At 45.2% G+C, this 27,061-nt stretch overlaps 1 protein-coding gene across 1 annotated transcript in view; it reads right to left on the bottom strand.

Annotated features, from left to right (window-relative positions):
* Window positions 1-11,588: 11,588 nt before the first annotated feature.
* The window catches only part of HOOK1 (hook microtubule tethering protein 1), a 64,443-nt gene continuing 48,970 nt past the window's right edge, over window positions 11,589-27,061 (bottom strand). Inside the window, exons 17-22 of the mRNA XM_065409160.1 lie at window positions 26,557-26,591; window positions 17,308-17,390; window positions 16,038-16,138; window positions 15,586-15,687; window positions 14,434-14,502; window positions 11,589-11,756 (exon numbers count right to left, since the gene is read on the bottom strand). Of these exons, the coding sequence (XP_065265232.1) occupies window positions 11,589-11,756; window positions 14,434-14,502; window positions 15,586-15,687; window positions 16,038-16,138; window positions 17,308-17,390; window positions 26,557-26,591 (558 nt within the window). The remainder of the gene's footprint in view (window positions 11,757-14,433; window positions 14,503-15,585; window positions 15,688-16,037; window positions 16,139-17,307; window positions 17,391-26,556; window positions 26,592-27,061) is intronic.

The raw sequence follows: 27,061 nt of genomic DNA, 5'->3' as shown, positions 1-27,061 counted from the left end.
CCAGCAAAGTTGCCCCCACTGTGCCAACTATAGACTGAGTGCCCAGCCAGCCCTGCAGCAACAGCACCCCTGGGACCTGGGCCACAGCTCCTTCGTGCACACTAGCTCCACCCCTTTTGGCAGACAGCCCCTAGCTACCTCCAGCCTGCACACTGAGCTACACCCCTCCCAGAACACAGCCCCTAGCTACCCTCACCTACACCCCTCCCAGAACACAGCCCCTACCTACAACCTGAGTGACCCCCTGTCTGCCCACAGCCCCTAGCTACCCCCGAGCTACACCCCTCGCAGCCCCTACCTACAACCTGAGCGACCCCCTGCCTGCACCCTGAACTACACCCCCTCTCTGCACATATCCCCTAGGTACACCCTCTCTGCACTCTGAGCTACATCCCCTCCTCATGCACAGACCCTTGTTACCCCCCTCACCTGCACCCTAAGCTACATTCCTCTCTGTAGCCTGAGCTACCCCACTCCCAGCACTCAGCCCCTAGCTACTCCCCCTGCCTGCACCCTGAACTACACCTCCTCCCAGCACACAGCCCCAGCTATCACCTGCCAGCACCCTGTGCTGCCCCCCCCCCGCACATAGCCCCAAGCTACTCTTGCCTGCACCCTGAACTACATGCCTTTCTGTACGCTGAGCTACACCACTCCCACCACAGAGCCCCTAGCTACCACTCTGCCTGCACCCTGAGCTACACCACTCCCCACACACAGGCTCTAGCTACCCTCTACCTGCACCCTGAGCTACACCGCCTCCTGGCACACAGCCCCTAGCTAGGGTTGCCAGGCATCCAGTTTTCGACCAGAACACCCGGTCGAAAAGGGACCCTGGTGGCTCCGGTCAGCACCACTGACTGGGCCGTTAAAAGTCCAGTTGGCAGCGCAGCGGGGCTAAGGCAGGATCCCTGCCTGCCCTGGCTTTGCACAGCTCCCTGGAAGCAGCTGGCATGTCCAGCCCCTAGGGACGGGGTGATCAGGGAAGCTCAGCGTGCTGCCCCCACCCCCTGCACCAGCTTCGCAGCTCCCATTGGCCGGGAACTGCGGCCAGTAGGAGCTGCCAGGGTGGCACCTGTGGGCACGGGCAGCATGCACTGTGTAGAGTCGCCTGGCTGTGCCTCAGCCTACAGCCTGGACCTGCAGCTGCTTCTGGGAGCAGTGCGGAGCCAGGGCAGGCAGGGAGCACCCCAAAACCCCTGCCCCATGTTAGAACCCCCTCCTGTGCCCTAACTTCCTCCCAGACCCCACACCTCAACCCCCTACCCCAGCCCTGAGCCCCCTCCTGGAGCTTGCACCCCCAACCGCCTATCTGAGCCATGAGCCCCCTTTCGCATCCTGAACCCCTCATTTCTGGCCCCACCCCAGAGTCTACACCCCAGCTGGAGCCCTCACCCCCTCCCACACCCCAACCTCCCGCCCCAGCCCAGTGAAAGTGAGAGAGGGTGGGAGAGAGCGAGCGACGGAGGGAGGCTGGAGTGAATGTGGGTGGGGCAGGGCAACAGTGTTCGGTTTTATGCAATTAGAAAGTTTTCAACCCTGGCCCTAGCTAGCACTCTGCCTGCACCCTGACCTACACCCCTAGCTACCCTCGCCTGCACCCTGAACTACACTCCCTCCCAGCACACAGCCCATAGCTACCCCCTGCCTGCACCCTAAGGCACTTCTCTAAATGGCACCTTGGCCAGAGTCCACTGCCAGATACTATTCTGAAGGGTGAATTAGAAATGAGTGGGATAGAAGGAAATGAAAGTGGATATTATTAAATCAGCAACAGACGGGAGGGACCAGGGAGACAGATGGTGCGTGAATTTCAACCTAGCCCAGTGTAATTCAATGAGGAGAGGTCACTGCAGGGCCGGCTCTAGGTTTTTTGCCGCCCCAAGCAAAAAAATTGTTGGCTACCCCCGTTCCAGCCCTGGGCTCCTCGCTGCACCCCCCTGCCGCCCCAACCCTGGGCTCTCCCCCACCACCCGCAACCCCTGCTGCCCCAGCCCTAGGCTCTCACCCCCCCCACCCGCAGCCCCCTGCCGCCCCAGCCCTGGGCTCTCCCCCCCCACACACACACACACCCTGCCGCCCCAACTCTGGGCTCCCCCCTACTCTCCCACCATTGCCCCCCACTCACACCTCCTGCCCCCCCAGCCCTGGGCTCCCCCTACCCCCCCACCATTGCCCCCCACTCACACCTCCTGCCACCCCAGCCCTGGGCTCTCCGCCCCCCACACCTGCACCCTCCTTCCGCCGCAGCCCTGGGTCACTGGTAACTTGCTCCCAGGGCAGGTCATTCAGCAGGAATTTTGGATGTGCACAGAACACAGACAGGATTGGTTCCCATATGGTTACAGAACTGCAGTAAAGTGGAACAATTTTCAGCTTGTGTGATTGGAGGATATCTGGATGCATATTATAAGACTGTCCTCCATAAATGAGGAAAAGTTGAGGTGCCTTTATTATTCTTTTGTTCCATTCTTTCTCTCTATGGGGAATTTGCCAATGCAATGTCACTGTCTTCCTTTTAAACAAACAAACAAAAGGCAATGGCTGTTGAAAATAGCAATTCCAGTCCTAATAACCACTGGGAAGCATTTCTTGCTCAATTTTATCCTACTTTTTCTACAGCAAGTTACAGTGGATCAGTATATTTGATTTAGGAGAAATGAAGTAACAGCCGCCCAAACTGAGCTTGAGCACTCCTGAATTTTGAGGTGTTCAAATCTGGAAGGCAGGTGCTGGGGGGGGGGGCGACCTGTGGCTCCGCAGGGGAGCACAGCAGCATGTATGCAGCAGCGTGTCTGGCGCTGCACGAAGCCAGACACGCTGGGCTGAGTGGCACGGTAAGGGGGCTGGGGGGTTGGAGAAAGGGTAGGGGGTTCCAGGGGGGCAGTCAAGGGACAGGGAGCAGGGGGAGTTGGATGGGGCAGAAGTTCGGGGGGGCAGTCAGGGGCAGGGGGAAGGGGAGGTTAGATGGGTCAGAGGTTGGGGGGGGGCAGTCAGGGGACAGGCAGCAGTTGGATAGGCATGGGAGTCCCAGGGGTTTGTCAGGGGACAGGTAGGGGGTAGGATCCTAGGGGGGAACTTGGGGGGAGGGTCTCAGGAGTGGGCAGTTGGGGACAAGGAGAAGGGAGGCTTAGGCTAGGTCTACACTACAGCGGGGGGTCGACCTAAGATACGCAACTTCAGCTACGTGAATAGCGTAGCTGAAGTGGCGTATTTTAGGTCGACTTACCTGGCTGTGAGGACGGCGGCAAGTCGACCGCTGCCGTGCCGCCGTCGACTCCGCTACCGCCTCTTGCCGCGGTGGATTTCCGGAGTCGACGGTAGAGCCATCAGGGATCGATTTTATCGCATCTTCACTAGACGCGGTAAGTCGATCCCCGATAGACCGATTGCTACCCGCCGGATCGGCGGGTAGTGAGGTCCCAGCCCGATAGCGGGTGGGGTCCCGGAAGGGGGCAATCAGGGGACAAGGACCAGTGGGGCTTAGAGAGGGGATGGGGTCCTGGGGGGCAGGGGTCCCGGGAGGGAGTGATCAGGGGACAGGGAGCAGGAGGGTTGGGGTTTCTGTGGGGGGCAGTCGGAGGGAGTGGATGGTGGCAGGGTGGGGCTACCCTCCCTCCCCGTGGAGTGTCCTATTTTTTGAATGTTAAAATATGGTATCCCTACTCACAGTGCAGCTCTCCATTCACATCAGGCTGCAGCATGAGGTCTCAGCTTCCTCACTCCCTCCCCCTCTTTCCTGTTGGTAGTGGCCAAGGGAATGCTGGGAAATGTAGTTCTTTCCCTGCTCCAGGGCTGGCTCTATAAGCAGGGAGCTAACCAAGGAACTACAGCGCCCAGGGCCCCCTGTTGCTTCTCAGCTCCCATGCCGGATCCCTGCCACCCCTGCAAACGGGCTACCCCAAGCACCTGCTTGCTTTGCTGGTGCCTAGAGCCGCCCCTGGGTCAGTGACATTGAAGAAGAATGATTCAAGGGTGGAGGAAGCCATATTATCTCTACTTTTTTTATTTTTAGTCACAGAAAAGGCTGGAAAAAAAAATCTGCAGCCACAGAAGAGACTGCTAAGGCTATACACGAGTGGAGTCTTTATCAAATCCTGAGGGCGGATAATGAGGCTAGACACACTGCTGCTTTTTGACCTACTGACAAACTTATGGGTGAGGATGGTAAATAAGTAAGAAACAGGGGAATGAATACAGGCAAATAATTTGCATGCATTGTAATAAACGTTGAGCATGTTGGATCAGGTAGGTGTCAGTAACAGGCATACTAAAGCCAAAACACTTTGTTACTGTGTAAAGATATAGAGAAAATACATGAAAGAGTTTTAGTTGTTAGCAGGTAGGTGGGCTAGCCCCATTCTCCTGACCAATTGTTTTTAGGTAGCTGCAGCCTGCCTCTCTCAAATACCCCCGCATTAAACACATCCAATGTATTTTATTTTTTAAAAACTTTTTTGGGGTCACACACATGGTAAATAGCTGTTGTGTTTCAGCCCAGCCTTTCAACAGCAGCTAACAATTCCGGTAAAACATGTTATACTTATGTATTGAGCATTTGTTACTCTATTGTATAGAATAGCTGGCATGCTATCACCAGCTATACTTAAGACTACCTCAGAACAAGCAGTGTTCAGGTCCTGGAGGTGGTTACTCCAAGTCTTCTGAAACAATAACTGTAAAATGACTGCCAAAAGTGCACATTGGATCTGGAGCCCTCCACCAAGGAGTCATGTTGAGTGAAGGTGTGAACTGAAGTCCAGACAGCTGCTCTTCAAATCTCTGAGACTGGAATGCCTCTTAGATAAGGCCTATTCCACCAGAGCTCAGGCAGCCTGAGCAGCTTAATTTGCGTATGTGGGTCCGTCTATGCTATTGTATGCAAGTCCTACTGCAGTCTGAAACCCCTTTAGACAGTCTTTGAGAGGACACAGGCTGACCTTTCATGCTGGTAGCAGAGGCCAGAAACAGTTTAGGAGAATTTCTGAATGGTCTCATTCAAGACAAATAGTGGGCGAGAGTCCTGATAACATCCAAGGTTTGGAGTCTGGCTTCCCCTTGACTAGTATAAGGCTTGGGAAAAATAACTGGCAGGATCACTTGATTCAGGTGAAATCCAGAGACAGCTTTAGGTAAGAATTTTAAGTGAGGGCTTAATGTCATCTTGTCCTTTTAGAATGCTGTATAGTGGGGGGGGCGGGCAGGGTCCTGCCATGGAGGTTTGGATCTCTCCTATTCTTTTTTAGGCACTAGGTCTATGTCTACACTACCACTTGTGTCAGCAAAACTTACGCCACTCACAGCGCTAGGTTGGGGAGAGACCTTCTGCGGGGGTGGGTTTTTTCAGGCCAATGGGAGAGCTCTCTCCTGTTGGCATAATGCATCTTCACCACACACAATGAAGTGGTGCAGTTGCACCAGTACAGCTGCGCTGCTACAATGCTGTAAGTGTAGACATGCCCCAAGAAAGCTGTCTTCACAAAAAGGTGGTACAAAGAACAGATTGCTAAAGGTTCAAGGGCAGGCCCTTTCATGCTGATAATACTACACTGAGGTCTCAGATGGGTGAAGTCTCAGACTACTGGAAAGACATGAATGAGGCCTTTGAGAAATCTAGGAACCATTGGGTGTGACTTTTGGTTGGATGATGAGAGGAAATAGCTTCCAAATGGACTCTTATAGAGCTAGAGAGTCAAAAACACTTGAGAGCTAGCAAGTAATCTAGAATACATACTACTGGAGTCACTAAAGGTGGCAGGTGCTTCTGGGGACTGCACAATGTCGACAAATTTGTGTAACTTCTCCTGCACTATGCCTACTGGAATTTCAGGGTACTGGTCACCGGAAAAGCTTTTGGAGGATCTGGCAGTCATCTGACTGGGTTGGAAAAGCTGGGGTGATGGCCTCATCAAATGATACTGCCACTGGTATAAGGTGGACAGCCACCATCATCCTGCTCTGTGTCCTAGTCCCGACGTTGAGAAGTATGGTGGACCTTTTTGAGGTCCCAAGAGGTCAAGGAGACCCACTTTTTGGAGGCAGGAGCACCTGCTGAAGTCTTTCTTCTTGGTGGCGTCCCCCAAAGGGCCCCCAATGGCCATGAATGAATTGGACAGGTTTGGTATTGTTGGCCACGGAGATTAACAGGAGAGGGGCTTGTCACACATCTCCTGATGTCCCCTTCTGAAAAAGTATCCTCTGGACTCACTGTTGGAGTAATGTGGCTCATAGCCAGGAGAGTGTGGTAAGTACATGGGCAACATGTCTCCACTTTGCTATGACGCAGAGGAGGAGAAAATACATTTCCTCCATAGGCTGAGCCATCCTTCTTGGAGTTCTAGAGGATCCTGAAGTGTCCCGTGCAGGAACTGAGGTGGCGGATACAGGCAGATGGCACCGGTACTAGGAATTTCTTTACAACGCCCAGCAATGATGACTCTGGTTGTTTGGTTACTTCCAAGTCACGCAATACCGTGAATCTTCCTGGTACCAAGAAAGTCAGTTCTAGGAGAACAGGAGTACTTGTGGCACCTTAGAGACTAACAAATTTATTAGAGCATAAGCTTTCGTGGGCTACAACCTTGCATGGTAGGTGTAGTGGATGAGGGCACAGAGCACTCCAATATTAGGTGCTAGTATAGAAAGAGGTACACATTGGCTCCTGACAGGCTGGTGTCTGGTGACCAATCAGTGCTCAGGTGTCAGTCAGCAGTACCTGATCTGGGCCTCAAAATGCCTGCCATTCTAGTTGGTGCTAGTAAGAGAGGTTCATTTCTTATCACTCTGAGCAGTGCTCTTCCCTCCCTCTCTCCTCAGAAGATTGCATTGAGAAGGGTTTGGAGGCTCTTGACAATTCCATAAACATATAAAGTCTGGAGCTTGTGGTGGTCCTGGGGCTAACAGAAGCAGTAGCAGACACGACCTGGTCCAGTTTCTTCCTCATATGGCACAGAAGATGCATTCAGAGATCTTTTCACAAGGAAAAACGTTTTTTGGAAGGATTCCCTCACTTTGTGTGTCCTTTTTAAAAAAAGGCAATAAACTAAGCACTTAAGTGCTATATATGCTTCACTGAGGCAGAAGCAGCATTTTGATTCTCCATCACTGATATGAACAGCTGCCTTGCAGGAGGGATTTAGACTCTGCCATGTTTTGGGAACTGCGGGGTCCAGTACCCATGCACTCCTGAAGCTGGAGATCTTGTCTTTTTATTTTTAATTTGCCAACACACAAATAAAAAAGGAATACCATACTAAGGAATACTAAAGTCAAAACTAGAGAACACTTGTAGAAAGACATGGATGCTGAAAGAGTTCCGTCTCACTGCCACCGGGAGGCAAGAAGAAGTGATGGACAGTTGTGGCCGGTCTGCCCTTTATACCCGTGGCTACAAAACACCAGAGGGCATGTGGGGTGTAGATGCAGTCCCAAATGGACAAAATAATCCAATCTCACGTGCATGAGGTGCAAGTGCACTGCTAAAAGTGGAATACAAATGGACAATCGCTTGAAGAAAAGTTAGTAATGTAGCTTAAATGGAAACAAGAGCAGAAAGGCAGGAGGAATTAAGTTATGCAGGACTTTGATGGCAAGAACGAGAAGCTCGAGGTTGATTTAAACAAATCTATAGCTTGTAAGCTACATTTTAGGCACAGTAATTATGACAGCACCCAAAGGTGCTGATCAGGACACTGTACAAACTAAGGGATAGACACGGCTCCTATCACAAAGAATTTATGGTATAAGGACTGCTAAATGCAGTACTTAAAATAAAGAGACCACTGAATTCATTTTAAAAATCTTTATGTGAATATAAAATAATATTTTCCAGAGAAAGAATAAAACCAGGGTTTAAAAATTAGTGCAATTTTTTTTCCAGTTCTATGTGATAACACAGTCTTTACGTTTGTTTTAAAAACAGAAAATTTAGACATTGATACACAGTAAACCTCAAACCTGGCAGAACGAGTGGAAACAAAAGTAAAAGGTTTGGGAAAGTTACTTTATTAGACATCATTAACTAAGTAGCATTTGTTATTTAAAAAAAATTCCTAATCTATGACTGCTTAAATAAAACATTAGTATTGCTTTTACTAGTTGTCACCAAGTAAATGCTTATGATAGAAAACAGAATACTTTTGCATATTTCTCGTTAAGAAAAAAATCAATATTAGGTGAAATTTTCATTAATTTCACTGAATGTATCTTAATCTCTTAAAATATAGGTGTGTTAAAGCTGCCTGATACACCTAGGAATGACAGAAATCTAATAATCCAAAATTAGGATTATTAATGAGAACCACCAGAACAGCCATATTTCAACCAAAGGGGCAGAGTTAATCCCATACAAATATCTTATTACAAATTAAATTAAATGGTCTCACACCAAGTGAAATCTCTATCCCCAAAACCATCCATGAAACAACGCTCTAGTAATTTACAACATAGGGTGCAAAGGGGATTTTTTCTTTCATCACTGGATCTATATTACCAGCTTTATTAGAAAGTTACTTCTTTCCAACATTATTAGCTGTACTGGAGAAATACAGCAGGAATCAATTATCTCATTTAATAATCTGTGTGCATTTATAGCTGTGACATCTGGACACAACATAAATTAGATTTATCACGAGACAGCCAATAGTCCTAGTCTCTGGATCACCCCAATTGTCCACACTAAGTAAATCTGGGAAACAATACCAATTGTACATAGCTCAGTAATTTGTAGCTAAATAATTCAACACTTTTCTAAAGAGCGTGCCATCAATAAAGATTCTCAAAACATGCTCAATATAAAGGTTAATCCTACTGCATTTTTTATTATACCACCTTAAAACAAGTGGAAATGAATAGTAGATTAATGGCTCGTGATCAAATACTGAGGTCTGTTGATCAATTCCTCACTCGCAGGTGGAGGTCCAAATTTAACCAGACCTGTGAAAATAGTTCTTCTACAACTTCTAACTAGTCCTGAACAGATGGTAAAGAAGTGACATACTGCTTTACCCGTTCCAATAATTCTAAGTAAAATTTTATCTGACAGCTAAATACATAGTGATGGCCATCCCAGAAACACCTCATACAGATAATCCTTCTCTGAAAATCCAAGCTGTCCTTGAGTAACCACTAAAATGCTTACTGCTACTTAGCTGACACAGCCTCAGCTAAGTAAAAGGGATCATATTCCTTATTCAAGTTCTTTGGAACTGGTGTCTGCAGTTTTGAGAAGGGTTGGTGAAAGGGTTCTATTCCTACTAGCACCTGACTTTCGATATTGACACTGCAACACTAATGTGATAACGTATGACAGAATCCATTAGGACTATATTCTAGGTGAGTGCTTTCAAAAGGAAGCCGAAGAATTACCGTGTTTGTGAAATCGCATTTACAGGGAAAAACACCTATTCAATGATATTAGTGATAATTCTGTTCCACATTTCACAAAGAACATACTAAAATACCAAACCTTTTAAACATAAGAGTCATGCTAAGACATCTGCAAAAGTTGCCTTCCCACCCACCCATTTCAATCAAATAGTAGGCAATCAAAGCTTAGAAACATACAAAAACACAATCCACCAATATCAATGCATCACTAAGAGACATCAACAGAAGCACAGAACTCTGCAGGACAGAACTTGAAAGACAAAATAACAATAATTCAATTAGAATATTTATTACAAATAAGTGTAGTATACGGTTAGATTTCAGCTCTCTATATTGATAAACATTTTAGGAGGAAATCAAATTGAATGCCGATATTTATAATACTGTAAAGAGAGCAAAACACTTTTTTAAAGAAACACAAACTGAACGAGTGGACAGACTTTTCCTGTGGAATCATGCAGGAGGTCCATTTCCAGAATGATCAGGACCTTAGGGCAGCAAGAGATCAAAAGATAAGCCTTATTTAGAGGCTTGTGAAGTATCTAATGAAATGCAAAGCTACTCAAAATTCATATTTCATTACAAACTCAAAAAGACCTAATTTTGAATTTTGCAAGCAAAATTGAGTCCAGCTTTCAAATTAATATGGCTTTAATATTGAAAAGATACACACATTCTTTTAATCCAAACACGTGATGTTTACTATACTATAGGTATGGTAGCCTCACATCTTTACCTTAGTTTGCTAGATTAGGTTTCTTTTAAGTCTGCTGTGACTTTATTCACTGTGTTATTTTACTATTGATGTGACAGACTGGTCTAGTCAGTTTATAAAGATCATGGAAAATTCAAAAAATCTTTTTTAAAGGTGCTTTTTTGTAAGTTTTTGATGTGAAAATAGCCATTTTGTAAACAAATGTCAACTGAAGTGTTGTATGGATAGGTGTGAAACAAATTTTTATTAAAGCTACTGTTAAAATGATCTAATAAACAGGTTTAAGGAAAGAGTGTCTATACATCTGGGTATAATGCTTAAATTATCCCAAAGTACAAAGTTTGGTTTAGAAGTCATAAAATACAGATAGTACATAATCTGCAATATCCCAAATTACATTTAGTAAATTTAATGATACAGATAAATTTCACACCAATCCATCTAGCTATGTTCATCTTCCGAGGTCTGGGATACCGGATGTCTTGTACCTTTATCTTTTCCATGCCAAACAATCTATGTTACTAATCATGCGCAAAGATCTCTCCATTAGCCTGTCTGCTTGATGTGATTAGTTCACAGTAATTAAAGAAAATATATAAAAACCTGAGGAATGAGAGAGTGATTTTTATGCGCAAAGCTGTTTAACTGAATAAATATTAGGGATTTCTCCCCTCCCAAAGACTGTAATAAAAATTATATAATACAACTACATTTTAGAAGTGTTGTTTTTTTAAAAAACATTATTGACTACTACATTAATTCAAACAGACAGACTTTTTGGCTTTAGTGAATTCAGCACGTTAAAGACAGGTTTTCCTTAAGTATATACACAAATTTAAACAAATTAAGTAGTTACCATTTTAAGTAGATTGAAACTTTCTGCTTCTTGATTGAGATAGTGATATATCTTCTGTCTTAAAAGTTAAGTCCTGAAGTCACTAAACAGTTTTGGAATGCCAAAATTCTCTTGATTCACAAATGCATCATTTTAAAACTATGGACTCTTCTAGCCAAAGGACTGATTTTTCTTTATGTTATAAAGATCCAGCAAATATACCTAGTGTTATCAATTTTCTGATGTTTTCCAAAAATTGTTCTTCTGTTAAAAAAAATCAGTCAATTCCAGACTAAAAATATTAAATATAATATATATTGCCAATTTTTTGTATTTATATACAATATACTATGAAGACAAATATAAATCTTTAAAGCTGTGCTTGTAAACACATACTTCAGTTATTCAAATCTACTTCCATCTAGGTGCTGCTTTTTAGAAAAGGTTGCTGGCGCAACAGTCTTTAGTAGACTACGTGTGCTGATGATTTTTAGAAACCATTCACCAAATTAATTTACCATTGTGTATTCAATAAGTTTTGATGTTAAAATAGCTGAAGCCCAGCATCACAACCTCTTCCTCGGTCAGGTAGTTACGATGGAAGCCACAAAATATTTAAGGACACTTTAGTGTAAACGTTTCCTTTGTGGTTTAATCCGATGTTGCATTAGGTACTTTAATAGAGAGATTCCGTCTGGCGTTGGTGACATGTCGTTGCTGTGCTAGGAAAGAGCGTCCAGGAGGGCATGACCCAGGGTCTTTGCAGGTACTGCTACCCACCAGTCTGGATTCCATACTGAGCTTCTGGAAAGCCAGGCTCTGTGAAGAAATAAAATAAGCGAATGAGACATCTTTTTCACATCATCAAAAGTAGCTGAAGTTTTGCATTGCATGTCCCAGTCCCGTTTCCCACTCCCTGCCCCATCCCTGGCTTTCAGTCAAGTTTCTTTCTCCTCATCACTCCCAGTCTTCTTGTCCCAATCCACTTCTTTCTTTTCCCTAGCCACATGGAGGAACTGTGAGGGTCTTGAGCATGCTCAATGAAGACAGAATCTTAAGCAGCTAAAATCTCTGAACTCTGAAGTCTTCTCTTGAGCACATGGGCATTGAAACATTTCAAAGGCTTATAACTTAGCCAAATTTGAGTGGATTTTCACGGAGACAGCAAAAGGCATATTCCCTAACGCAAAGGCCACCCCTGTGCCAAAGTTCAAGATCCTGCTCCAAAGCATGGGGGTACCAGAGGTTCTCAGAGGAAAAAGTCTTTTTTTTGGGGGGGGGGGGGGGGGGGAACATTGCAAAACAGAATAATAGAAATGTAGGGCTGGAAAGGACCTTGAGAAATTAGTTATCAAGTTGAGCCCCCTGCGCTGAGGCAGGACCGAGTACACCTAGACCATCCCTCACTGGTGTTTGTCCAACCTCTTCTTAAAAACCTCCAGTGATGGGGATTCCACAACCTCCTTTGGAAGCCTACTCCAGTACGTAACTACCCTTATAGTTAGATAGTTTTTTTCCTAATATCTAACCTAAATCTCCCTTGCTGCAGATTAAGCCCATTACTTCTTGTCCTGCCTTCAGTGGACATGGAAAACAATTGATCACCATCCTCTTTACAACAGCCCTAAACATATTTGAAGACTTATCAGTTCCTCCTTCAGTTGTCTTTTCTCAAGACTAACATGCCCAGCTTTTTAAACCTTTCTTCACAGATCAGGTTTTCTAAACTTTTTATCATTTTTTGTTGTTCTCCTCTGGACTCTCTCCAATTTGTTCACCTCTTGCCTAAAGAGGTGCCCAGAACTGGACACGGTACTCCTGCTGAGGCCTCACCAGTGCCAAATAGAAAGGGACAATTACCTCCCATGTCATACATATGACACTCTGGTTAATACACTTCAGAATGTTATTAGCACTTCAGAATGATATTTTGCAATTCCTAATTTGTTGACTCCTATTCAATTTGTGATCCACTGTAACACTCATATTTTTCAGTAGTTCTATTGCCTAGCAAGTTAAATGCACAACTACAAAATGCAGAGTGATTTTTTCTCCTTAACTGTAGTTCTTTGTACTTGTCTTTACTAAATTTAATCTTGTAAATTTCAGAGCAATTCTTGAATTTGTCAAGGTGGTTTTGAATTCTAATCCTGTCCTCCTAAATGCTTGCAATCCCCACAGCTTGGTGTCATCTGCAGATTTTATAAGCATACTCTCCACTCAATTATCCAAGTCATTAATGAAAATACTGACTAATACCAGAGCCAGGACTGATCCCTGTGGAACCCCGCTAGATTCACCCTCTGTTTGACAGCAAACCATTGATAACCACTCTGAGTATGGTCTCTCAACCAGTTGTGCAACCTTATAGTAATTTCATCTACACCATATTCCCTAGTTTGCTTATGAAAACCATCAGTGGGACTGTGACAAAAGCCTTGCTAAAAATCAAGATGTAGTACATCTTCTGCTTCTCCCCCCATCAACAAAGCCAGTAACCCTGCCAAAGGAGGAAATTAGGTAGGTGAGGCATGATTTGTTCTTGACAAAGTCATGCTGGCTATTCCTTATAATCCTATTTTCCCCTAGGTGCTTACAAACTGATTGCATAATAATTTGTTCCAAAATCTTTCCAGGTATCAACTTAGAGTGTCTGGTCTATAATTCCCTGGGTCATCTTTGTTCCCCTTTTTAAAAATAGCTACTATGTTTGCCCTTCTCCAGTCCTCTCCAGACCTCACCTGTTCGCCATGAATTCTCAAAGAGAATTGCTAACGGTTCAGAGATTGATTCAGCTAGTTCCTTAAATTCTCTAGGATGAATTTAATCAGGTCCAGCCCACTTGAATACGTCTAACTTATCTAAATATGCTTTAACCCGTTTCCCTATTTTGGCTTGCATTCCCTTTCCCCTTGTTGTTAATATTGTTTGTGTTGAGTATTTCGATACCATTAACACTTTTAGGGAAGACTGAAGCAAAATATTTTCCCGTAACTTTGTTCTTACAAATGGCTGAACTGTTTTGGCTGAAAAAAACTTTCCAAAACCAATTCAGCCTGATGCAGACACCCAGTATGCAGAATCTGAGTTAAAGTTTGGCAGATAACAAAAAAAACTTGTTAAGCAACTGAAAATACAAGTTTCTAATGGGAAGTGTCAGGCAACCTTAATACTAGGCGGTGCTAATAGCCCCACCTATCATATATGTTATTGTTTTAGAAAGAGGCTATTTTAGCCTTCATCCTTGATGTCTGTGCAAAGATAACTGTAGAGAAATGGGTTTTTCCTCCCATAGGTAACCAAATTTGTAACACATCTAAAAAAGGTAATCCAGGTCTCAAAATCACCTCAGTAGTATTCAGTGAAACAGGCTTTAAGTATGGAACAGATCAAGATGGCAAGAAAATTATAGTTTCAAATTGTTTATAAGCTCATCCTGAGTACTTCTGACTTTTAAGTTACCATACTGACAGACGAGTGGATTGTTTCGACCCACCTTGTTATACCATGCAGATACAATTAGCTTTTCTTCATAATCACGCAACTTGGCAATCTTACATTCACTCTAGAGAGAAAGATAAACAGATTTAAAAATAGACAAGGGAATCTTAACTACACAAAAGTTCTGAAAAGTGTAGATAATTATATAAACTTTATCAGAGTCCACTCTCCTTAGAGGACTTGACTGAGATAAACACATACAGTAGTGTGATAGACAAATACTGCAACTAAAACAGCGTAAACAATTATATGGATTTTCAAAAGTGGCTATCAAAGTGATGAAATTGTTTATTATTATAATAGACTATTGCAAGAAAAGGAACCACCCCTTACCAAGACAGACGGATAAAAATTTTAAATAATGCATCACTGTAAAAAGGAAACCTTTTTGTGGATATATAATCAAGAGTATGTTCAGTGCAAATATTTCAGAAAGTCATAATTCCATTGCATTAGCAGCCATAAATGAGCAATTATCCCCACTGATTTAATAATCTAGGGTCCTAGTCTACTGTCAGTACACAGAAAGGTCAATGGGAATTTTGAGTGCATAACAAATGCAGGATCAGGCCCTTAAAGATTTAAAAACTGTTTAGAAATTTTATATTTACCCAAGTAGCTGTCACTAGGAATAGCATTTTTAGTATAACCTGTGTAATATTTTAGTGTCTCTAATATTATTATAATAACTCTATATCAAAATACATAACTCATTACATGTAACAGACTAAATTATACTTAAAAAGTCATACTTTCCATTCAACAATGCATGGTATTATACAGATTTCCAATTACCATAGTGCACTGGTAGCACTATAGTTAAACTACAGTTTACTTTAAACTCTCTGAGATGTTTTAAATTCATACACATTACTTTTCATAACGAATAAAACACTTAACCTTAAAAATAAACACCTTTTATAATATTATATATATATATATATGAACAGTCTTGACAGATTCACCTCAGGACAGAATGTCAGCAAATCAAGGTCAAATCTCTGTGCTTGATAGGTTGAGCAGTTCGAGTAATAGAAAGGCAATTGAATCAAAGAGACTTTGCAGTGTCTCACACACAAGTGAGATTTCCACTTAGGACATACAATAGGATTTTAAAAAGAAAAACAAGAAGAGATATAAGTTTTACCTCCAGTGCTTCAATTTTTTTGTCTCTCTCTATTAGCTGCTTTCTCAGCAACATAATTTCTGCTGATGCTGGATTTAGTTTGGGGTCTAAGGTTTTTATCACCTGTATAAAGAAAATGAATATATTATGCTTGATGTTTCATCTTCAACAACCTCACATCTCAGCTGGAAATAAAACATGCAACAGTGAAATCCAAACGAAGGACACAAGTATGACAGAAGATGCCAATTAATAAGGAAGTGTTAATAACAGCTTTTCATATTTGGGATTACATTCTACACTATGCTGCATGCAAGTTACAATAACCAAGGAATTTGGCCTAAAAATGTAAGAAAAAACCACTTTTAATACAGGATATTTGAGAAGCCTGTCAGCATCACTGATTCATAGAGGTGGGGTGATGGGGAGGGGAGAGAAGAGAGACTTTATTTATATTGAAATGTACCACTCACATTTCTTGCTTTCTCCAGGTACATTTTATATCTTTCTTCCATTGCTTTCATGTCTTCATCTTTTTTACGCAAAGCTGCCTCCAGCTCATCAATCTTTTGACCTATTTAGAAAAAAAAAACATTTTAAAAACACCAAAATGACAGGGACTAGTTAGTTTTAAAGCTTCATCAATATTCTACTTGTATTACTCCTGGGGGAATTCTGCACCACTGTGTAATGCAAAATTTTGCAGAAATTAATGTTTTTTGCACAGAATTTTCTTTCTCCCACAGAAATGGGCTGTAGTGCTGCTGGTTGCCACTAGGGGCTGCTGGACCCAGCAGAGCCCAGCTCACACATTGAAGACACTGCTGGAGGGAGGGGGAGAGAGAGCTAAAGGGTTCGCCGCATGCCCTGAGGGAAGGAGAGGGCTGCGTGCAGGAAACTCTGTGCAAGCCCCGGAAGGAGCATCAGGCTGTTTCTCCCTCTGGATCCTGGGGCTCTAAGGGGTAGGGGGATGGGTGTCTGGGCTGGGGGGACCCCCCCACAGCTGGGCTCTGAGGGGGAGGTGGTGCGGGTATCTGGGCTGGGCTCTGGGAGTTAGGGGGTTCGGGTGTATTGGCTGGGGGGGGGGGGGTTCGCAGCTCGGCTCTGGGGGGGAAGGGTGTGTGAGTGTCTGCCCCCCCCCCCCCAGTTGGGCTCTGGGGGAGATGGGGGCAGAGAAGCAGGAACTGTGTTGTCGTAGGGGTTTCTTTAACTCTTCACTCCTGGGGGAAATTTTGTGTGTTTGTATTGTTACAGACATACTTGCTGATAGGTACTTTGAAATAAATTACCAAAATAATTGAAACTGGCATGATTATGTAGTGTTATTTGAACAAATACAATTTGCAGAATTTTAAAATAGTCTGCACAGAATTTTTATTTTTTTGGCGCAGAATTCCCCAAGGAGCACTGTATTTATGATGTAATGCGTTAGGCTCCTGAAGAGTTCTAGGCCATATCAATATTTCAGTATAATTTAGAGAGAGACAAATGATAGAGCAGGTGAGAAGTTATTTCCAAGAAATTATTTATATTTCATTAGCACTAAAGGTCCCAAGACTGAAGTCCCATTGTAATGGACACACACACACACACTCTCTCTCTCTCTCTCCTTTTTCTGTTTCAAGTTTACCTTACTTTTCCAAGTTAAACTGGTATGAAAATGGTATCTCGTGCATGGAGGCAATTATGACTACAGAGGTACTTTCAGGAGCAAATATTATGTAACCTCATGCAGATACTTACAGTTCTGATTTGCATCTGGCTGGAGCTCTGCAAAAAGTGCCTCTTTTTTCTGTAACTCATCATGGACTTCATTCAGTTTTTCCCTATGGATTCAGAGATTTGATCCAGAGGTTAGGTTAATGCAGGGGTGAGTAAACTTTTTGGCCTGAGGGCCACACCGGGGTTCCGAAACTGTATGGAGGGCCGGGTAGGGAAGGCTGTGCCTCCCCAAACAGCCTGGCCCCTGCCCCCTCCCCACCCCCCTCAGAACCTCCGACCCATCCAACCCCCCCACTCCTTGTCCCCTGACCGCCCCCTCCCAGGACCCCCTGCCCCTATCCACCCCCCCCAGAACCCCACCCCCTATCCAACCCCCCCTGCTCCCTGTCCCCTGACTGCCCCAACCCCTATCCACATCCCCACCCCCTGACAGGCTCCCCAGGACTCCCACGCCTATCCAACCACCCCTTGCTCCCTGTCCCGACTGCCCCCCGGGACCCCCTGCCCCTTATCCAACCCCCCCACTCCCCACCCCCTAACCATGCCGCTCAGAGCAGCAGGACTGGCAGCCGCACTGCCCAGCTGGAGCCAGACACGCCGCCGCGCTGCCTGGCAGGAGCTCATAGCCCCGCCGCCCTGAGCGCTGGTGGCAGGGTGAGCTGAGACTGCGGGGGAGGGAGGACAGCAGGGGAGGGGCCGGGGGCTAGCCTCCCCGGCCGGGAGCTCAAGGGCCAGGCAGGATGCGGGCCATAGTTTGCCCACCTCTGGGTTAATGCTAGCATTTCACACTCTAGTAACTGAAAACTTGTATGAAAATTCTTCAGTGTGATGATAAATATATTGAAAAATAATACAGGTAAAAGGTTTGTTGTTGTTGAAATATCAAACTATTCTCTCAATTGAAAATAAAAAAAAGTATTAAAAAAAGTGAAAAAAGTCACCACCTCTGAGCTGAGAGACTTGGAAAAAGGCATATTTAACTCCAAACTTAAACAAGAGCACACTATCCTCCTCTGGAAAGGGACTATAGAGGTTGAAAGGAGTTCTTTCAGGAAGCTGAGGGGGCTGTGGCAGCGACAAAAAAAAAAAAAAAAAAAATCATGGTTATGAAAGAAAAACTGTCCTAGAAAAAAGGACAAATTACTTACCTGTACAGCACCTGTTGTACTTTGAAATGCATTGTGCACATATACATTCCACTGTAGGCGCTTGTGCACCCAATGCACTCAAGTTAGAGACTTTTTGCTAGCAGTAACAGCAGGCAGCGCATGCAACCCTGCCATCCTCATGCCCGAAGCAGAGAATATAAAGGGGCACACTGCCATGGTGTGATGGGGTGTGCTCCCCACACCAGCCCAGCAAGAGCTGAATTAGGCTAGGTGGGCCCAACAGGTAATTGGTCTGTAAGCAGGGGAGCTTTAGGCTGGAAGCAGTTATTAAGGACAGGCTCACCTGTGCAGGAACGGGGAAGAGGCTGTATAAAGCCAGGTAGCTGCCCGCAGATGGGGGCAGTTGCTGCTGGGAAAGGCAGCAGGGAAGTAATCTGCAGTTGCTCACTGAACGGAGGGAGTTGGAGACTGGCAAACCCAGAGACGGAGGAAGATAGATATGTTGGAAGAAGCCCAGGGACAGGGACCAAGGCTGCTTGTTATAGGGTCCCTGGGCTGGAACCCAGTGTAGAGGGCAGGCCTGGGTTCCCCTACCAGCCATTGGGGAGCGGCAAGGGCTTTGGAGATGCCACCCAGACAGCAGGTCTGGAAAGACTGTGTTCCCTGGACGGGGAGGACCTTAGTGGTCTGGCTGGAGGGCCAAGCCATAAAGAGGAGGCTGCAGATCTGGGAATAAGTGCGGCAGCAGAGTGAGACAAGATGGGAGAAGATGCTACTGGAGGGACAGTGCAAGCTGGCACAGCTAATTCCCAAGATGGCCAGCAGGAGGCGCTGCAAGCAGTGCGTGAACCCTGTGACATGTAATGAACATCAGAGGAAGTAGGGAAAGCACGGGGGTCATGGAATGTATATGTGCATAACACGTCAAAGAACAAGAGTTACTAGATAGGTAAGTAACCATTTTTTTCTCCTTCCAGTGATTGTGCACATATATACATTCCACCTTGGGTGGAAATAGCAAATAGCAATAGTTTGCTTGAATGTGGTGGGACTTCAGCAAGTCAGTGCTGCAGTCTTTCTTCAAGCAGTTCAAAGTTTGCATCCGTTTGAGAAGCTTGTGTAATTGCACAGTGTCTGGAGAAGGTATATAAAGTTGTTTCTGCTTAACAAAATGTTCACTAATGGTACATTGCTCAAAAAGGCTTAATGTACTGGGATATATGCTCAGCTGTAACAGGTTGTCCTTTCATCCTTCTAACATAAGCTCCAAAAAGTCTGGGAGATGATCTCAAAGTGTGACCCAGATAAAAGGATACAGCCCTTCAAATGTCAAGAACATGAAGCTTTTCCTCAGTCTTGTAAAAGTGGGGCTTCAGAAATAACACTAGGAGATATATGATCTGGTTGAGATGGAATACCAGGACAACTTTAAGAATAAGATTAGGGTGCGTCCTGAGACCTTGTCTTTGTGGAATATCACATAAGAAGCTCCTGAAGCTCTGATACCCTCCTTGTGGGAATAATTGCCACCAAAAATGCTGTTTTCATTAATAGCAATGGTAAAGAAGCTGTTGCCAATGGTTCAAAGGGGGAACCCAATAAAGTGTGACCATCAAATTCCGGTCCCATGCTGGTATGGAGCAGACAGGAGGGCAAACGTGAGTAAGTCCTTTTAAAAGCCTGGTTACCAAAGTATGTGAAGAGATAGAACATCCTTCCATCAGCATATGTAATGTAGATATAGCTGCTAAACAGACTCTCACTGAACTGATGGAGAGACCAGAAGATTTCAGATGTAATAGGTAAACCTAGGTATGTCTGATCTCTGTGCGACTCAGTGATAACTGATGAGATCTGGCCTAGGTTGCAGATCTCTTCACTTAACTGCAATAGTGGCTCTAATAGAGTCTGTTCTGTTGCTGACCAAAATGGCCTGAATCTCCAGAGAACAGACTTTTTCAACATTACTTAGCCAGAGATCATTCAGGCTATGAGGTGGAGAGATTGGAGATTAGAGTGCAGCTCTCTCCTAAACAGTACAAATATATTAAGTCCATTATTCCTTATCCTTTAAGGCAGGCCTGCACAACATGCGGAGGGTGAGGGAGGGGGGCTGAGGAGGCGAGCGAGTGGGCGGGTAGTGGCGGGGGGGCAGGTGAGCCAGTGGCTGGCCCTAGCTCACCGCTGCTCTGCCTCCACCTCCTCCCCTGAACGCTCTGCCTCCACCTCCACCTCCTCCCCTGAACGCGCGCCCCCCGGGTTACCTGCTGCGGCGCGGGCAGCCCTCCTCGCGCCCCCCTACCCCCGCTCACCTCTGCCTCCGTCTCCCTGGGCCTGAGCGCGAAGCCGCCGCACCGCTTCTCAGCCCTCCCAGGCTTCCCGCGCGAACAGCTGATTCACAGGAAGCAGGGGGGCTGCAAGCTCAGCCCGACCCGGTGCTCCAGGTGCTGCGCGGCGGCAGCAGTAAGGGGGCAGGGAGCAGGGGGGTTGGATAGAGGGCAGGGGAGTTCGGGGGTGTGGTCAGAGGGTGGGGAACAGGGGGGTTGAATGGGGGCAAGGGTTCCGGGGGGGGGCCATCAGTAAGGAGGGGGAGGTTGGATGGGGTGGCGGTGGGCAGTCAGTGGCAGGGGTTCCAGGGGCTGTCAGGAGACAGGGAGAAGGGGTGGTTGGATGGGGCAGGGGTCCCGGGTGGCCATCAGGAATGAGAGGAGGCGGGGGGCAGTCAGGGGAGAGGGAAGGGGGGGTGGATGGGGCAAGGGTCCCGGGGAGGGCGTCAAGGAACGCGGGGAGTTGGATGGGGCAGGAGTGCCGGGGGGGGGGGGGGGGGGCCATGACCCCCTTGTCGGGTGAGGAGGAAACTGGTTGTTTAGATTTTGGCAGCTGATCACTGGCCGGAGGGGTGGGGGGCTGAGGAGGCGAGCGGGCGGCGGGGGGCTGAGGTGGTGAGCTACGAGTCGGTGGCTGACCTGTTCTACTGATCTGGTCTGGCTCTCATCCCCTCTCCAAGGGTTGCAGCTGTCTGGAGGTGCCTGCCTTCCTCATTCACACCTCATTCATTCAACAGGGCAACTGATTACAAAGTGGGGGGAAGACCTTATTTATTCTACTTCTAGCATAAAGACATTTTTCTTTTACCTTAATTATACTACCTTAGGGGCCCACTATAACATATTACCAAGGTTCAATACCGCTGTTTTGGTGGGGCGGAGCTGGGGAAGGAGGGTTTGTTTCCGCATGGCAGGGGGCGCTTGGGGGGCTGGGAGGCGCTGGGGGGGGAGTTCAGCGGCGCTGGGGGGGGGATTCGGCGGTGCTGGGGCAGGGTTCGGCCCTCAGCTGTTTTCTTTGGAGTAATATGGCCCTCGCCACTTTACGAGTTGTGCAGGCCTGCTTTAAGGGAATAATGTCATTTCATTACCTTAAGTAGTTACCCAGACACTTCAACTTAAACACACTGGATAGATAAAACCGTAAAACACGTGTATTAATTACAAACAGAGATTTTAAGTGGGTATAAGTAATGAGGCATAAAAACCAGAAAAGCTTAGAAAAAAAATAAAGATTAAACACTTACTAATATCTACTTAAGAATCTCTTAGTTGCAAAGCAAACTGTGTCACCACATGCTCCAGCGGATTACAGAGCAAACTTTCAGCTCTGCTATGATCTAGCAAAGGTTTCTCCTCCTCCCCCAGAGTCCTATGGCTGTTTCCTTTTGTCTTCTAAAGTGTGGAGAATAAAGTGGGAGGGGGGGCAGGTGCCTGGGGGTGTTTGCCCCTGCTTTTTATAGTTCTAGTCCCTCTCTTGAAAAACATAGCCAGTTGAGAACTGAGAGGCAAAGTCTGTGTGGAAGGATGATCCCTGCTGTTCTTCTTCACCTATTTGAGCTTCCTTTGTTTCCCTTCCAGCTTGATGATTCTGCCTACTGCTTAGATGCAAATTAAGGCAAACATAGACCTGTCTTGAACAAAGGAGTGTGTTTGACCAGTTTGGTGCTACATGAATCTGAACGTGTATTTTTAACATTATAGAGGGGAATCATGTTGCCACACGTTTTATCAGGACAATACTGACGAACAAATTATGAATTTTCAAATGATACCTTATAAGGCACACCTTGTACAAAGATGACTATAAAAGTGTGTAGGGTGTGAGTGCAGGGGTGTATTCTATAACAATACTGTTCTGGACACATCCCTTTGAAGTTTCTTGGATTAACCAATGATCCAGGTAGAAAAATATTTGAACTCCGGAATGATGAAGATGGGCTGCTACCATTTGGTAAACACTCTTGGGGCAGAGGGCAGGCCAGAGGGTAGTGTCCTGGCAGTGCCTGTTCCCAACTACAAATTGAAGACACTCTCTGTGGTCCAGATGTGTTGCCACATGAAAGTAAGCATCCTGCAAATCGAGGGCAGCATACCAATCACTAGGGAAGGGATAACAGATGTGAGGCTGACCCTCCTGAATTTGATTTTCTTGATTAAACTTGTTTTCTCAAATCCAAAATGGGCCTTAGACCACCTTACTTTTTGGAAATCAGGATGTAATGGGAACAGACACCTTTCCCTTTGTGTTGATAAGGAATTTCCCTCTATTGCTCCCAATTCCAAAAAGAGACTATACTTCCTGAAGTAAACCAGCTTTGTGAGATGGGTTCCTGAGAAGGGATGGGGAAGATGGGTTGAGGGAAGGGCAGTAGAAAGGATAACATAGCCCTCGTTCACAGTGCTGAGCTCTCACTTGTCTGATGTGATCTCAGGCCATGCCTGGCAAAAGAGAGAGGGAGGCACTTTCCAAAAGGAGGTTCTGGCTCTAGGAGGTGAGATGTGGTTGGTGTGCTGTCCTTGATCAAAATATCAAAATGACTGTTTCAATGCGGAAGTCTGATAAGAAGAGCCTGCTGATGACGAAGCTGATGTCCAACATCTAGGTGGTTTAGATCTCCTCTTCGAAGCATCCTGAAGTCTGAGCTGGTAGAATGAAGATCGATAGTGTGTCTGAGGTTTGATCTGTTTTCTTTTTGTTGCTGGAATACAAACTCCCAGAGAAGAGAGAGTTGCTTGGGAGTCTAACGTGTACATGGCATTATCAGTCATTCGAGAAAACAATTTAGAATCTTCAAATGGAAGGTCTTTGATTGTGTTATACAGCTCTCTATGGCCTGTAACCAAGACTGCCTCATCGAACTGGCTGCAGCCATCGAGTGCAAAGTGGTGTCTGATGCATCAATGGTCGCTTGGAGATAGGCGCTTCTGAGACTACTGCTAGAAACTGGTCCTTGTATTCTTCACGCAATTTGCAAATACTAACAAATTAACATACATATCTGGACAATAATGCTTGATAATTTGACACCATTATTTGAAGGTTTGTGGTGGTATATGTAAGTTGCTTACATTCTTTGTCCTTGGGGTAGGACTTCTTTGATCACTGCCATGATTACCAAGGAGTCTGGGACAGGGTGGGTGGGAAAAAAAAAATCATATTCCTCCTGAGGAACATGACACCTGCCCATGTGTTTGGCAGTGGGTGGAACAGAAGCTGGGGTTTGCCAAAAGGTTTCAGCAGGATCTAATAGGGCTTCATTCATGGGAAGGACAACCCTTCCCAGGGCTGGAGCTTGTAAAATACCTAAAAACTTGTGCGGATTGTCATGCACAATTTCGACTCTACTCCTAACAACTACACACCTTGTGAGGTCTTGAAAGACTTTGAAGTCTCCAGACAGTGGTGAAGATGACTCAAGAGTTATGGACTCATCAGGGAAAGAAGAATGTGAAAAGAAAGACGTGCGGGTTCATCCCTAGATTTCCCTTCCTCTGCCGGTTCCAAAACTGGATATGGCTGACGAACTGAAAGATGTTCCCTGATGGACAAAGGCACTGGAGAAGGTCACTTGCTCCTAGACTGCATAGCAGATGGTGATCTGGAAGCTCTGGGAGCAGTTCAAGGGGGTCAGTATGGCCAGGGCAGGTGGCCATGGAATGCAGAATGACGTACCAGCGTTAGCAGCTATGCTGGCAAAAGTGTGTTGATGGTACAGTGAAAAAAAAAATGGTGCTGTTCATGCCAATGTAGTTGAAGCTACTGTAATCAGTACCAGATGGTGATGAAAAGGAGAGTCAAACACAGGGATGCACATAAGGGCTTTTGCTGCAGGGACATAGACAGTACACATATCAGAGATAAGTACTCCTCAGATAACGCAAGTGGCACTGGAACCAGCAGTGCCAGTGTTGTAGATATCGCTGACAGAGAAGGTGAAGCCACCAGTCTCGATGGCCCTGCTGGAGCCGGAGTTGATGGTGCTGCCTCAGACAGTACTGGTGAATGTTGGTGTTTATGACCAGACCTTGACTCCCATACTGGAGGCATTTTTAGCAGATCTGTCCCCCTTTTGAGATGAAGAATGCAATCTGGACTGTGACAGCCTCAGAAAATGAAGACTGTATTGAAGGCTATGAGAAGAACACAGGAGAAGAACATTGTTTTTCCTTCTGATTTTGGCTTTGGGACTGAAGCAGCCAGAAAGGCACTGAAGAACTCTCCATCTTCTCAGGACTGGGATCAGGCTCTGAAGGACGACACTTTTCAAATAAATGTACCTTAAGGCAGAAGTCCCTTTGCTTCTTTGTCGTCATAGGAAAAGAGGTATAAACGGAATATTTGTCCTTAACATGTCCCTGGCCTAAACAAATTAGGCAACTTGTGTGGCTGTCATTCAAAGGGATCATGGCCCTGCAAGTAACACACTGTTTAAACCCTGGGGATCTCTGCATGATGAAAGACACCCTGCACCAATAAATAAGCTACTAAACTACTCTCATAACTAATACTATGCTCTAATACTAACCAATGTTAAAAATCTCTAAAAACTATGTACACAAAAGATTTTTTTCAGTAAAGTTAGTTAAACAAACTGAAGCTCAAGAGCAATGGGGAGCTCCAACTCTTGCCGTGAGTGGTAAGAAGGAACTGAGGCAGAGGTGGTGGCGATACCCCTTTTGCTCTCGGCTCTGTGTGCAAGGAAGGCAGGGGTGCATGCACTACCTGCTAACACTGCCGGCAAGCGTCTCCGACTCGAATGCATTGGGCACAAATGGACCTACAGTGGACTGCATACAGGCACAATCACTCAAAGAACAACCATAACAATAGTTAAAGAGCCTGTGGTGCGGGGAAGGTAGGGCAGTTCGGTGCAAGCTTAAACAAAGGGATAGAGCACTAAGCCTTCAGATCTGTTAGTGAGGATGTGTCCAGCCCCAGACGCTGCTTTTCAGAAAGCTGAAACTTACATATGCATGTTGCAAAAGTGGGGGATCAATGTGGACAACACTTGAAGGAGAAGAATATGTATATTCACCTGTTTGCCTAATACACTGTTTTCAAGGGATCTCAAAACAGTGACTGGCAAAAACAAGGCTCATATCACTATGAAGCATAACTGCCAAGTTTTGTGCAGATACTGTTTGCAAGTTTAGTGAGCTAATTTGCATAGAATCATAAACTTGAGCTTGTGGTCAACACACACTGCCCCAAGCAATAGTAGAGGTAGGACATGGAGCTATGCAAAACCTGGCAGGTTTGGCTGGCATAGGTGAGTGCTGGGGTTTCTAAGGAGTAGGGGGCTCACAGGGTATTGGGTCACAGGGGGCTGCTCTTCAGGAAGTGGGGCAAACTAGGTGCAGTTGGCTGCAGGAACACAGGAGGGAGAGAGAAGTTAGAGGGAGCTTTGTGGCCTCTCTTTGCGGGGCTGAGAACCACTGCCCATCCTGGGAATTCCTTCCTGACTGAAATCCAGCAAGGAGAGGAAGGAGAGAAAAGATGCCTGCCTGGCTGACTACTCAACATTGCAGCAATGGCCCTGGGGACCAAAAGGCAGAGTTTCTGCAGCTCAACCAGAAGTGTGAAATTCAGACTGAGCCACAGGCAGGTGTCACAGAGCTGTCAAATGAGTGACTATCACACGACATGTGTGACACCTGGGAGCCCAGATGAGGTGACTGAAGGACAGAGTGGCAGTTTTAACTGAATTTCCCATCTTTGGAAATAAGGCTGACCTTTAATAGTGCTTATATGTATTTACGGCTTATAACAAAAACTTAAATTAGAGGTCCGTTTCTTTTTTGGCTGTATATAAATATCAGTTAGCTTTACTTACATATGTGCTTCTATCTTCTGCTTCAGCTTGCTGGACTATAAAGGTAAGATAATTAAAAATGAATTTAGATACATAATCCAGAAAATTAAAAATATAACTCTAGGTGCACATACAAATGGGAGCTCCAACTTTTACAAATAGTTTTCTTCAAAAGTTTCACTTTTCAGATACTTTTACCATGTGTATTTTACTGCACAATTCAGAAGTGTAATAGTCTCTATGCATTTAGATAATTTTATTCATATTCTTTGCATCACTCTGACATTCTGGATTTTATAGTATACTTCTTGCTATAGAACCATTTAGCAGCAAAAGTGGAAAGGCTGAGACAATTCAAAGAAGGAGGCAGAAAGAAGGAAACAAAGAAGACATGATTACAAAAGCAGACTCCAAATATTTTTCATTCATTAATTTTACGTCTCAATTTAGAGTATTAGAACATTTAGAAATTTAAAATAGGTTTATTTTAAAATACATAGTAATATTTTCCTACATTTGAAATAAT

Source organism: Emys orbicularis, chromosome 8 (genome assembly GCF_028017835.1).
Source record: "Emys orbicularis isolate rEmyOrb1 chromosome 8, rEmyOrb1.hap1, whole genome shotgun sequence".
Classification (NCBI taxonomy): Eukaryota; Metazoa; Chordata; order Testudines; family Emydidae; genus Emys; species Emys orbicularis.
This window is presented reverse-complemented; position numbering and strand designations above follow the sequence as displayed.